Raw genomic sequence first — 14,825 nt, 5'->3', positions numbered from 1 at the left:
TTGGCAATTGGAATAAGCTAGCAGAATGGGGAAGGTTATCCCCAGCCCCTTCTTGGATGCCAAATACATCTATGTATATTTCTTCCTACACTTTCTAATACTGAGTGTTAAAATCCTAAGTATAACTAAGGAAATATCTATTCTTCCTTTCAATTTTATCAGAGTTTGCTTCATGTATTTTGAAGCTCTTATATTACAGTAATGCATATTTAATATTATGTCTTCCAGGTGAACTGACTCTTTATTACATGAAATGTATGAAATGTCTCTGTCTTCTTCTCTGGTTCTCAGGATGCCCCTGAGAATGTTTTTCTGTAGCCCTGTGGGCTTACAGAGGTGGGCCCCATTTCCTACAAAGAAGTAGTACTTCAGCTGTGCTGCAAGTTGCTGAAAAGCCCTCTTCCCCACAAAGAAAGAGATGTCCCCACCCCGGCCCCACCGCTGGAAGTATCCCTACCTCCTCTCCTCAGTGTGATTACGGAGGAAAGAGACTATACATCTAAACTGCTGCAAAAAATAGTCAGCATGTACTGGCAGGAACCAGAAAAGTACCCCCAGAGGCTGGATTTTGAGGTACTTGATTAAAGGGGGGTGGAATGCAAGACTGGATAAACAATAATTCCTTGACCTCCACACAATGGATTTAACATTATAGTAAGAACTCCAGCGAATAAGGTAGATTCACTTCTAGGGTGGTCCTTAGAAACTTGGAAAAAGATAGCCAACACTGTGAAGTAGAAATGCTGGAGCTACCTTAGCAGACAGTAGAGGAAGCACTCCATAACACCATAGCAATTATATACTGTTATAAATAGCCTCAATTTTTCTGCAAATTACCCCTGGCTATTTAATTGAGTGGCTATTTACTGGGGAAAGATATTTTTAAGAATTTGTCTTTCAAATTCAGAAACTTAAAGCAAAAGCATGACCCCCCTGTTAGAATGGGAGTCTATAAGGGACAGGAAATAAGTAGGGTCCTGGCTAAAGTCTGCTCACAGCATGTTTGGTTCATGTAAGCACCCAGTGATCAGTTCCAGTCTTCCTGAGTAACTAATTTGAATTTGTATACTTAATAATTGGAATAAGCTAGCAGAATGGGGAAGGTTATGCCCAGCCTCTTCTTGGATTTCAAATACACCTATGATGGACTATTTGATATTGTTCCAGAAGTTCTGTTTATGTTTTTTCAGTCTTTTTTCTTTGAGTCTCTGCTCATTTCTTTTCAGCTTTTTTCTCTTTGAGCACCAGTTGGATCATTTTCCATCTTCCTGTCTTCATGTTCATTGATCTTTCCATTGGCAATGTCCAATCTTCCAAGACCTACTAGTAAATTTTTCATTCGCACATTATGTTTTTCTCAGTTCTCAAATTTCAGTTTAATTCTGTTTATCACTCCTATAGGCACCATTTTCTTTAAAACTCTAAGCATTTCATAATAACTGTTTTAAAGTCCCTGTCTGCTAAATCTGTAATTCTCTTTTCTCTGTGTCTGCTTCTGCTTTTTCCTGATTATAGGACATATCTTCCTGCTTCTAGATATATTTATAGATAGATCAATCCATATAAACTTTATTTATTTATTGTATGTTGGACATACACTTGTCTGAATTTTGTTTTCTTCCTTTAAAGAGTTATTTTCTGACAGACAGTTAATTTCCCAGTGAATCAGTTGAGTTTTTCAAAGCTTATACCTTTAAGCTTTTTGGAGAAAAAGTCTAAAGCAGCATTTTCTCTAGGACCAACTAGGTCTGCTTCTATGGCATGGCTTGTGGAGGATATTAAGTAAATGTTCAGAGTATTCAGTGATGTTCCTTCCCTTATGGCTGATCAGTACTCCTACATCTCCCAGCACTCTGCAACCTCTGGAATCTCTATTTTGCTCATAGCTTCCCAGGTGCTGTTTCCTGCCAGGTTTCATATTCTCTCATCTTATACTTCCACAAGTTAGTTACGTGGCCAAAGACTGAAGAGAACCATTATAGATATTTCTTAAGCTACATTTCATGTACCTCCTTCCTTCTGTGTACACCATGCTGCAAGTTTCAGCTACCTCTGCAGCCCTGAACTCTGATCTCTGCCTCCTCAGGTCCGAAAACCACCATGCTCTGCTTGGGTTATATCTGGTCAAACTGTGGGCTGAAAAGTACCTTCAGGAAGATATGTGGGGTGAACATCCTGCTCATTTTGTGTTTGTCTTCTCTTAGGCATCAAGGTCCTGCTTTGCCAATTTTCCACCAACTTAAAAAAAAAAAAACTGCCTCATGTATTTTGTCCAGTCTTATAGTTCCTTACATTTGGGGAGCTAGTTTAGTACTAGTTGGAGAGCTAATTCTATACTATTTACAATGGCATAGTGCAAAGCAGAAATTCCCTAAAAGTCCTCCAAAAGAATAATATTTTATTTCATTAATAATTGAAACAGAGCTTTTCATTTTCTATAATATTTCATAATGTTCTATAACATTTTCAATTTCTATAATATTTATAAAAGTCATTAATTTGGATATCACATTATACCTCATTGATGATAGCAATAGAAATTAAGTATTAAAGTGCAGTTGCATTTTATATACATTTAATGTGTATTAATACGACATTCAGAAAGAGTAATAAAAATAAAAATTTAGGTAGTACATACAGTTCTATCCTCCGTTCTGATTAGCTTCGTGTGTGTGTGTATGTATGTGTGTATATATATACACACATATATATGTATATATATACACACATACATATATATACTTTGGTGTATACTATAATCTCCATAAACATTACATATGTCTAAATACATAAAACACACAGATATAGAATTGTATACACACAACCATGTACACTGTAATCTGTGGATGGTTGAAGAATTTTAAAGAAAATATTGATGGCAAAATTTCCCTTTTTTTACTAACTTTGGAATTTAACTCATTCATGAGATATGGCTTGACTATCTTCTGTTAAAAGAATTAACAACACATAGAATTTCACTAGAATGTAACAAAGAAAAAACATCGCTACAAAAAAATTAAAACATAAAAAAATTTAGCTGGGTATGGTGGCATGCACCTGTAGACTCAGCTACTCAGAAGGCTGAGGTGGAAGGATTGCTTGAACCCAGGAGTTGGAGGCTACAGGATGCCTTAATCTCACCACTGCATTCTACCATGGGTGACAGAATGAGACTCTGACTCTAAAAAGCAAAACAAAACAACAAACAAACAAAAAAGAAATACTATAAAATTTATTATCAAACTAGTTGAAAAATTTACAGAAAAAGTAAGGTAAACACTTAATGTTTTACAATGAAAGGAAATATGGATACACTATTAATGTATTTGGATAAAATATGACATAAGAGATCTCAGACCCCAACTTTGCCTGGCATCAAAAACACTCTATCCTATAGCTGATTTATTATGCAATAGCACAGCTATCAGGCAAAGTATTCACTGTGTTTGACTGGTTAACTTGATGCCCAGCTTTTTTGTGACTTGATGGCATCACTGAAGTTTTGTTTTAGGTCTTTATAAAATGCGCTTTAGTGATTCATCCAGATTCCTAAATGGAGATGTTTTTCTTAATGATTAAATGAAGAAATAAAGGCTATCTGAGTATAGACCAAGTGTAGCTATATTACAAAGTAATGTGTGCTTCTTTACAAGGGTGCCTGAAATAATGAAATATGAAAAAACATATAATCTAAAGTGATTAATTTTATATGAAAAGTATTCTCTTTAAACGTATTAGGAATTTGAAGAAGTATGGTATATTTTTAAACATAAATGGTTAGGGGCTATTGTATTGGACAGTACAGATATAGAGTATATCATCAAGAAAAGTTCTGTTGGATAGCACTGCCTTAGAGCAAGCAAATAGAATTTTATTTAAGGATTGTAAATTTCTTTACTTGTTTTTGTAGGGGAGGAAGGTAAAGAAGGAGAGAAAGTAAATCTCAATAATGTCTTCAAAATAATTTATAAAAGACTTTTAAATTCATAGTCATTTAGAGATATGTCCCCTATCCCTGCAATACCACAGCTGCACTTCACTCTCTTTGCATACAATTTGATGAACATACCATGTTTTTTCATGTCTTGGCACATTTGCAGAGGATGTACTATCTGCCAACAGCACTGTGCTGACCCCACTTCCTCACTGTCTACTCTTACTTGTACTTGAGAATTTAATTCCTGTGGAAATAAATCCTTGAGTCATCTCACACTCCAATCTTATTGGGATGATGGCCCTCTTGGGTGGCATAGCAACAATGCAGTGTATTTCAGTATATTTCTGCTTAACTCCTCCCACTTCACACACACAAATAGTTTCTGAGACCCTTGACAGCAAGGGCCGCAACTTACTCATCTTATGCTCAATAAATGTGGAACTAATAACTTTGTCTAAAACTTTCTGTCATAATCAAATTACTTAACATGTATTAAATAACTCTTTAATAAATAGTCCAACAAATATAAGCTTACCCTTTGAGGTCATTGATTAATTTGTTTTTTTCCTGGACTATTCGCTTGTGATGCATTCGATGAAAATCACGCTCTTTCTGAATTTTCAGCAGATCTTCTCTAGCTTTGCTGCAAAAAAAATAGTAACTTTATAAATCACTGCTAATTCCTTTTTCAAAAATTATTTAGTCTTGAGTTCAAATCTAGTATTGGGCCATTCAGAAGATAATAGGAAAACAAATATTTTGCTATAATTCTCATTGAAGGTTCCCATCAAACATAATTTGTATAAGGTCATATTAGGTTTGGGGGTGAAGGATGAAAGGGCAAAACCTGTAGTTCCAAAAATATGATTCATCTACATTTCATCTAAGTAAGTGAAAATTAAAGGTATGCTGCCAGAACATGTCCATAGTATAAACCATTTACTTCCAAAGAGAACTTGTTTGGCTTGGAAAATTGAAATATATGAAACACGGTAATTCAAAATTATTAAAAATAAAGACTTTATGGAATTTAACTCTGAACTTCCTAGAATGTAAAGTTAAAGAGAATATACTAGATTATTCAGTTCTGATATTTGGGAAAAGAAAGCATATAAATTCTAAAACACCAAGATTTTATGGTATATATTAAATAAATATATGTCATCAGTGGATCTGATTATTACATAATTCATAGCTTGATGAGAATGGTCTTCAATATCAGTGCTGTAATACAGAAAAATTTTTCAACTTGATATATCTTCTGCAAACCTCTGGCATAAGGCAAGCGAAAGCATTCTTTCTAAGTCCAGGTTCTATGTGAAAATTTAATAAGAAGGTTTCACTTACCTCCATAATATATTAGTTTCAATATAATAATGTGAAATATAATTTATAATGAAAAAGTAGTTCTCAACCTCAGATAACTGACAAAGTACTACAGCATTGAGACTGTCACATTTCTATTCTGAAAAATGTACTGCTACCTCACATTAGGCTTGAAACAGAAGAAATCTACTTTTCTGGGTCACAACTATTTCAAAATTGTGATTCACATAAAATAAATGCACATGAACAGATTTCTGCTTTAAGTGGTGTCAGAACAGCCAGTCACTGAGGAGCAGTGTATGGGATGCTACCAAAGATGTTTATGAGATAAAGTAAGGCTCTCAATGAAGCATAAGTCAAGATCAGTGACTTCTTGATGCAAGATCAAATTACATGAGGCATATGGTGCAAGGTCTCGGATCCATTCTTCCAAGTTTCTTTCTTCTTCTTTTCTTTTTTTTAAATTTTAAGTTCTGGGGCACAGATGCAAGTTCTGAAGGTTTGTTACATAGGTAAACGTGTGCCATGGTGGTTTACTGCACCTATCAACCCATCACCTAGGTATTAAGCCCAGCATACATTTGCTATTTTTCCTAATACTCCACCGCCCCCAACCACACCTCCCACCCCCCAACAGGCCCCAGTGTGTGTGGTTCCCTTTCCTGTGTCCATGTGTTTTGATTGTTCAGCTCCCACTTATAAGTGAGAACACGCAGTGTTTGGTTTTCTGTTACTGTTAGTTTGCTGAGGATAATGGCTTCCAACTCCATCCATGTCCCTACAAAGGACATGATCCCATTCCTTTTTATGACTGTATAGTATTTCATGGTGTATAAGTACCACATTTTCTTTATCCGGTCTATCATTGATGGGCATCTGGGTTGATTGCATGTCTTTGTGATTGTAAATAGTGCTGCAATGAACATACACATGCATGTGTCTTTGTAACAGAATGATTTATATTCCTTTGGGTATATACCCAGTAATGGGATTGAGTCTATGTGTGTCTTTGCATGTGAGATGGGTCTCTTGAATACAGCACACCAATGAATCTTGACTCTATCCAGCCTGCCACTCTGCATCTTTTAATTGGGGCATTTAGCCTATTTACATTTAAGGTTAATATTGTTATGCATCAATTTGATCCTGTCATCATATTACTAGCTGGTTATATTTTGCAGACTTGTTTATGTAGTTGCCTCATATTGTCACTGGTCTGTGTACTTCAGTGTGTTTTTGTAGTGGCTGGTAATGGTTTTTCCTTTCCATATTTAGTGCTTCCTTCAGGAGTGCTTGCAAGGCAGGCCTGGTGGTGATGAATTCCCTCAGCATTTGCTTGTCTGAAAATCATTTTATTTCTCCTTCATTTATGAAGCTGAGTTTGACCAGATACTAAATTCTAGGTTGGAAATTATTTTAAGAAAGTCAAATATTGGCCCCCACTCTCTTCTGGCTTGTATGGTGTCTGAAGAGATCTGCTGTCTGATGGGCTTCCCTTTATAGGTGACCTGGCCTTTCTCTCTGGCTGCCCTTAACACTTTTTCCTTCATTTTGGCCCTGGAGAATCTGATGATTATGTGTCTTTTGCTTGATCTTCTCATGGAGTATCTTACTGGGGTTATCTGGGTTTCCTGAATTTGAACATTGGCCTGTCTTGCTAGGTTGAGGAGGTTCTGGATGATATCCTGAAGTGTGTTTTCCAACTTGGTTCCATTCTCTCTGTCTCTTTCGGGTACTCCTATCAGTCATAGGTTTGATTTTTTAACATAATCGCACAGTTCTCAGAGGTTTTGTTCATTCCTTTTCATTCTTTTTTTCCTCTACTCTTGTCTGCCTTATTTCAGCAAGATAGTCTTTAAGCTCTGATACCCTTTCTTCTGCTTGGTCTCTTTGGCTATTGATGCTTGTTATTGCATTGTGAAGTTCTTGTGTTGTGTTTTTCAGCTCAATCAGGTCATTTATATTCCTCTCTATACTAGTTATTTTGGTAAACAGCTCCTGTAATGTTTTTTATCATGGTTCTTAGCTTCTTTGCAATGAGTTAGAACATAATTCTTTAGCTCAGTGAAGTTCATTATTGCCCGTCTTCTGAAGCCTACTTCTGTCAATTCATCCATCTCAGCCTCAGCCCAGTTCTGTGCCTTGCTGGAGACATATTGCCATCATTTGGAGGGAAAAGGCACTCTGGCTTTTTCAGTTTTCAGCATTTTTGTGTTGATTCTTTCTCATCGTCATGAGTTTATCTACCTTTGATCTCGAGGTTGCTGACCTTTGTATGGGTTTTTTGTGGGGTCCTTTTCATTGATGTTGTTTTCTGTTTTTCTTTTAGCAGTCAGGCCCCTCTTCTGTAGGGCTGTTGCAGTTTGCTGGGGGTCCACTCGAGACCCTATTTGCCTGGGCCCCTCCCACCCCTGGAGGTATCACCAGCAGAAGCTACAGACCAGCACAGATGGCAGCCAGCTCCTACCTCTGGGAGCTGTATCCCAGAGGGGCACCAACCTGATGCCAGCTGGAATTCTCCTGTATGAGGTATCTGGGGACTCCTGTTGGGAGGTCTCATCTAGTCAGGAGGAGTGGGATCAGGGACCCGCTTAAACGAGCAGTCTGGCTGCTCCTTGGTGGAGGAGGTGTGCTGCACCCTCATCTGGGCTCCCCTGACTCTCCAGAGCCAGCAGGTAGAAAAGACAAAGACCACGGATCCATTATATCACAGCTGCCCCTTCTCCTAGTGACTCCTCTCAGGGATATCAAAGTTCTGTTCATGAACTCCTGTCTAGGGATGCTGAAATTCCCACAGAGAGGCCTGTCTCAGTGATAAGAAATGGATCAGGGTTCCACTTAAGGAAGCAGTCTACCCATGAACTGACACAGCTGCTGTGCTGCGCTGTGGGGAATTGCTCCTAGTCCTGACCACCCAGTCTCACTGGCACCTACAGCAGGGGACAATGGCCAACTGGAGCCGCAGTGATGGTGGCCGCCCCTCCTGCCCTGGGAATTAAGTCTTCTTAGGCAGTCTCTGGCCTGCTGTGTTGGCTGGCAGGGATTCCAAGCCAGTGTGTTTTAGCTTGTGGGGTTCTGTGGAAGCGAGGCCACTTGGCTCCCTGGCTTCAGCCCCCTTCCCACAGGAGTGGACAGATATACTGCCTCATGGGAGTTCCCAGAGCTGGAGTATGCAAATACTCTGTGTCTTGGTGCCTGCTCAAATGGCCAGCCACCCAAGCAGCTGCCATGTCTTTACAGTTCTGTGCTTGGGACGCAAGGCCCTGGTAGCGTGGGCTTGCAAGGGGAACTCCTGATCTGTGGGTTGCAAGGATCCATGAGAAAAGCATGGTTTTCAGGGATGGGTAGCACAATCCTGCACCACCTCCTTTGGCCCAGGGAGAAAGCTTCCTTTGCCCATGCAGCTCTTGGGTGGGCCCTTGATGCTTTTCCTTGCTTTCCCTGGGTTGCACCAACCACCTAGTCAGTCCCAGTGAGAGAAGCTTGGTACCTCAATTGAAGATGCAGAATTCACTTGCTCTTTTCATCCTTCTTGGTGGGAGCCGCAGAATGGAGCTGTTTCTATTTGGTCAACTTGGCTGCTCCCGCCCTCTACGTTTCTTTCTCCCCACCTCCCAGTACACCCTATTTTTTAAAAATGACCTCTACTGTTATTTATTTTACTGCCAATTTTGTAGTTTTCATTACGTGTAAATAAACAACGTTCAGGTGACTCACAATACTCATGGTGAACTTTCTCCACCTAAACCTCAACCTCATTTTCATGCCAACAATCTTATATGTGCCAAGCAATGATTGACTCGAACATTCAGTCTTGAAAAATCATCTGAGGAATATACTAATGATTAGATAAACAATGTATTCTTTCCTGATTTTAACCCATGTGTGTATATCAAGAATATAATTTGACAAATAATATAAGTTGACAACATAAGTTGAGAAATAATATAGATAATGATATTGAATGAAGTGCTTGTTATCTAATTTTTCTAATTTGCTTGTCATTGCATTGCTTCTGGTCAAGATGTCTCTATTGTAAAAACAAAAATTAATGGTTATTTTCCTTTAAATATTTATAGTGTATTTTTTAGTGTTAGTGTAGGAGTTACATATATACACTTTAACAAAAAAGATAGTGCAATTTAGGACAGTTTTGCATCTCAACGACAATAAAGCCTATATTCAAAATAGATCTTTCAATTTTTAGATTGTAGACAGGGATGTAATTTTCTCAAGTTCATTATGAGATTCTTTGGGAACAGTTCATTATGCTTGTGACAACCCTTTTTGAATTGTCTTGTTATTTGCATACTTCCATCTCTTCCAAAATACTACAAACTTCTAGTTTTAACCATTTATCTATATTGCTAAATGAAAATATAATTTTTAATTATTACTTTTTAAAATTTTTGTAGGTACATAGTAGATGTATATATTTATGGGGTACATGAGATAATTTGAAACAGGCATGCATGTGTAAAAATCATGGAAAACAGAGTATTCATCCCCTCAGGCATTTATCCTGTTACAAAAAATCCAATTTTACTTTTAGTTATTTTTAAATGTACAATTAAGTTATGACTACAATAACTCTGTTGTGCTAACAAATACTAGGTCTTATTCATTTTCTATTTTTTTCTGTACCCATTAACCATCCTGCCTCACCCACACCCACCCACTACCCTTCCCCAGCCTCTGGCAACCATCCTTCTACTCTCTATCTCCATTAGTTCAATTGTTTTGATTTTCAGATCCCACAGATAAATGAGAATATGTGAAACTTGTCTTTCCATGCCTGGGTTAACATAATGACCTTCAGTTCCACCATGTTGCAAATGACAGAATCTCATGCTTTTTTACAGCTGAATAGTTCTCCATTACATATATGTACCACATTTCCTTTATCCATTCATCTGCTGATGGACACTTAGGTTGCTTTCAAATCCTGGCTATTGTGAACAGTGCTGCAACAAACATGGGAGTGCAGGTATCTCTTTGATATACTGATTTCCTTTCTTTTGGGTACATACCCAGCAGTGAGATTGCTGGATCATATGGTAGATCTATTTTTAGTTTTTTGAGGAACTGTGAACTGTTCTTCACAGTGGTTGTACTAATTTACGTTCCCACCAACAGTGTACAAGGGTTCCCTTTTCTCCATATCCTTGCCAGCATTAATTATTACCTGCCTTTTGGATAAAAGCCATTTTAACTGTGGTGAGATGACAGCTCATCGTAGTTTTGACTGACATTTCTCTGATGATCAATGATGTTGAGCACCTTTTCATGTACCTGTTTGCCATTTGTATGTCTTCTTTTGAGAAAAGTCTGTTCGGCGGGGCGCGGTGGCTCAAGCCTGTAATCCCAGCACTTTGGGAGGCCGAGACGGGTGGATCACGAGGTCAGGAGATCGAGACCATCTTGGCTAACACAGTGAAACCCCGTCTCTACTAAAAAATACAAAAAACTAGCCGGGCGAGGTGGCGGGCGTCTGTAGTCCCAGCTACTCGGGAGGCTGAGGCAGGAGAATGGCGTAAACCCGGGAGGCGGAGCTTGCAGTGAGCTGAGATCCGGCCACTGCAGTCCAGCCTGGGCAACAGAGCGAGACTCCGTCTCAAAAAAAAAAAAAAAAAAAAAAGAGAAAAGTCTGTTCAAATTTTTATCCATTTTTTAATTAGAGTATTAGATTTTTTTTCCTATAGAGTTTCTTATATATTCTGGTTATTAATACCTTATCAGATGAGTCATTTGCAAATATTTTCTCCCATTCTATGGGTTTATCTCTTCACTTTGTTGCTTATTCCCTTTTCTATGCAGAAGCTTTTTAACTTGATGTGATCCCATTTGTCCATTATTTGCTTTGGATGCCTGTGCTTGTAGGGTACTACTCAAGAAATTTCTGCCTAGACCAATGTCATTGAGAGTTTCTTTTAATTTTCTCTTAGGAGTTTCATTTTGATTTGATTCTTTGCATATGATGAGACATATTGTTCTAGTTTGATTCTTCTTCATATATATATCCAGTCAGTTTTTCCAGCACCATTTATTGAAGAGATTGTCTTTTCCACAGTGTATGTTCTTGGCACATCTGTCAAAAATGTGTTCGCTGTAGGTGTGTGGTTTTGTTTCTGGTTCTCTATTCTGTTCCATTGGTCTATGTGCTTGGTTTTATGTCAGTACAATGTTGTTTTGGTTACTATATTTCTGTAGTATAATTTAAAGTCAAGTGATCCAGTTTTGTTCTTTTTGCTTAGGATAGCTTTGGCTATTTTTTTATGTCAGTACCATGTTGTTTTGGTTACTATATTTCTGTAGTATAATTTAAAGTCAAGTAATGTGATCCAGTTTTGTTCTTTTTGCTTAGGATAGCTTTGGCTATTCTGGATCTTTTGTGATTCCATATACATTTTAGGATTGTTTTTTCTATTTCTGTGAAGAATGTCATGGGTATTTTGACAGGGGTCACACTAAATTTGTAGGTTGCTTAGGGTAGTATGGACATTTTAACAATACTGATTCTTAGAACCCATGAACATGGAATGTCTTTCCCTGTTGTCGTGTCCTCTTCAATTTCTTTCATCAGTGTTTTATAGTTTTCATTGTAGAGGTATTTCATTTCTTTGCTTAAGTTACTTTCTAATTTTATTTATGGCTATTGTAAGTTGGATTACTTTCTAATTTCTTTTTCAGATTCTTCACTCTTGGCATATAGAAATGTTACTGATTTTTGTATGTTGATGTTGTATCCTGAAACCTTGCTGAATTTATCAGTTCTCATCATTTTTTTTTGGTGGATACTTTGGGTTTTTCCAAATATAAGATCATATCATCTGCAAACAAGGATAATTTGACTTTTTCCTTTCCAATTATATGCCATTTATTTCCTTCTCTTGTCTGATTGCTGGGACTTCCACTACTACATTGAATAATAGTGGTGACAATGGGCATCTTTTTCATGTTTCAGATCTTAGAGGAAAGGATTTTAAGTTTTCCCTATCCAGTATGACACTGTGGTATGACACATATAGTGTTTATTGTGTTGAGGTATGTTCCTTCTATACCAAATTTTTTGAGAGTTTTTATCATAAAGGGATGTTGAATTGTATTACATTTTTCTCGGCATTAATTGAAATGAACATATGGTTTTTATTCTTCATTATTTTGATGTAACATATCACATTGATTAATTTGCATATGTTGAATCATCCTTGCATACCTGGAATAAATCCCATTTGGTCATGATGAATTATCTTTTTAATACATTGTTGAATTCAGTTGGCTGGCATTTTTGTTGATTTTTGAGTCAACATCAGAGATACTGGCCTGTAGTTTTGTTTTTAGATGTGTCTTTGGTTTGGGTATCAGGGTAATATGGGCCTTGTAGATGAGTTTGGAAAGATACCCTTTTCCTGTATTTTTCAGAATTGTTTGAGTAGCACTGGTGTTAGTTCTTCAAATGTTTGGTACAATTTAGCAGTGAAGCCAGCATGTCCTGTTATTTTGTTTACTGGGAGACTTCATATTACAGCTTCAATCTTGTTCATTGTTATTGGTCTTTAATATTTTGGATTTCTTCATGGTTTAATCTTGGTAGCTTGCACCTGTCTAGGAATTTACCCATTTCCCCTGGATTTTCCAATTTATTGGCAGGTAGTTGGTCATAGTAGCCACTGATGATCCTTTGAAATTCTGCAGTCCCAGTTGTAATGCTTCTTTTTCCATCTGATTTTATTTATTTGGGTCTTTTCCTTTTTTTTTCTGCTTTAATCTGCCTAATGATTTGTTGATTTTATCTTTTCAAAAGAATAACATTTTTTGTTTCCTTGACGTTTGTATTGCTTTCTTCATTTCAAATTCATTTATTTCTACTCTGTTCCTTTTTATTTCTTTTCTTGTACTAATTTTCGGTTAAGTTTGCTCTTGCTTTGCTAGCTTTTTAAGATGAATCATTAGGTAATTTATTTGAAGTTTTTCTTCTTTTTTGATGTAGGCACTTATATAAGTGCCTATAAATTTCCCTCTTAGTATTGCTTTCACTGTATCCCATAGATTATGGTATGTTGTGTTTCCGTTATCATTTGTTTCAAGACATTTTTCAGTTTTCTTCTTAATTTCTTCATTGATCCACTGGTCATTCAGGAGCATATTGTCAAACTTCTATGTGTTTGTATGGTTTCCAAAATTCCTCTTCTTGTTGATTTATAGTTTTATTCCATTGTGGTCTGAGAAGATGTTTGATATTATTTCAATTTTTGAATGTTTTAAAACTTGTTCTGTAACCTAACATATAGTCTGTCATTGAGAATAGAAATATCTATTAAGTCCATTTGTTCTATGGTGCAGACTAAGTCTGATGTTTGTTGATTTTCTGTCTGGAATACCTGTCCAATACTGAAAGTGGGGTGTTGGAAGTCTCCAGCTATTACTGTATTGCGATCCATCTCTCTCTTTAGCTCTAATAATATTTGCTTTATATATCTGGGTGCTCCAGTGTTGGGTGCATATATATTTACAACTGTTATATCCTCTTGCTGAATTGACTGCTTTATCATTACATAAGACATTCTTATGAAGGTAAATCCTGCCAAGATCAGATTCTTCCCTTCAAGGCAGTGGGGTCCCTTTTATCCCAGAAAGTGTCTAGAAATGTTATGTGGGAGCTCAGGCCTGGAATGGGGGCTTCAGGACCCAGGGGTGCTGCAGAAAAGGCACAAACCAGTGCCTACTTCTGAGGCCCCTGGGGAAAGGGCAACACACAGGCACAGGCAAAGATACTTTGCAAGTGAAGGAAAAGTAAAAGAAAAACTCTCTACCCCTGGCAGATGGACAGCTGTATTAGTCCATTTTCACACTGCGCACAAAGACATACTTGAGACTAGGAAGAAAAAGAGGTTTAATGGACTTACAGTTCCACATGGCAGGGGAGGCCTCACAATCATGGAGGAAGGCAAGGAGGAGCAAATCACATCTCACATGGATGGCAGCAGGCAAAAAATTGAGCTTGTGCAGGTAAACTCCCCTTTTTATTTTTATTTTTTATTATTTTTATTTACTTATTTATTTATTTTGAGACGGAGTCTCGCTCTGTCACCCAGGCTGGAGTGCAGTGGCACGATCTTGGCTCACTGCAAGCTCCGCCTCCCAGGTTCATGCCATTCTCCTGCCTCAGCCTCCCAAACTCCCTTTTTAAAACCATCAGATCTCATGAGACTTATTTACTATCACGAGAACAGCACCAGAAAGACCTGCCCCCATGATTCAATTACCTCCCACCAGGTCCCTCCCACAACACAAGGGAATTCAAGATGGGATTTGGGTGGGCCAACCATATTGCACACTCAGCCCCTCTCAAATGTCATGTTTTCACATTGCAAAACACAATAATGCCTTCCCAACAGTCCCCCAAAGTCTTAACTCTTTTCAGCCTTAATCAAAAGTCCACAGTCCAAAGTCTTATCTGAGACAAGGCAAGTCCCTTCCGTCTATGAGCTTGTAAAATCAAAAGCAAGTTAGTTACTTCCTAGATACAATGGGGCTACAGGCATTGGGTAAATACACCCAT

General features: G+C 37.6%; 1 protein-coding gene across 5 annotated transcripts in view; it reads right to left on the bottom strand.

Moving 5' to 3' along the window:
- The window catches only part of SPAG16 (sperm associated antigen 16), a 1,158,987-nt gene that overhangs the window by 1,096,745 nt on the left and 47,417 nt on the right, over nt 1-14,825 (bottom strand). For all 5 annotated transcript variants that reach the window (XM_077956655.1, XM_001082826.5, XM_077956652.1 and 2 more), the window contains one exon: nt 4,473-4,580. In XM_077956655.1, coding sequence (XP_077812781.1) covers nt 4,473-4,580 — 108 coding nt within the window. The remainder of the gene's footprint in view (nt 1-4,472; nt 4,581-14,825) is intronic.

Source organism: Macaca mulatta, chromosome 12 (assembly GCF_049350105.2).
Source record: "Macaca mulatta isolate MMU2019108-1 chromosome 12, T2T-MMU8v2.0, whole genome shotgun sequence".
Taxonomy (NCBI): Eukaryota; Metazoa; Chordata; class Mammalia; order Primates; family Cercopithecidae; genus Macaca; species Macaca mulatta.
This window is presented reverse-complemented; position numbering and strand designations above follow the sequence as displayed.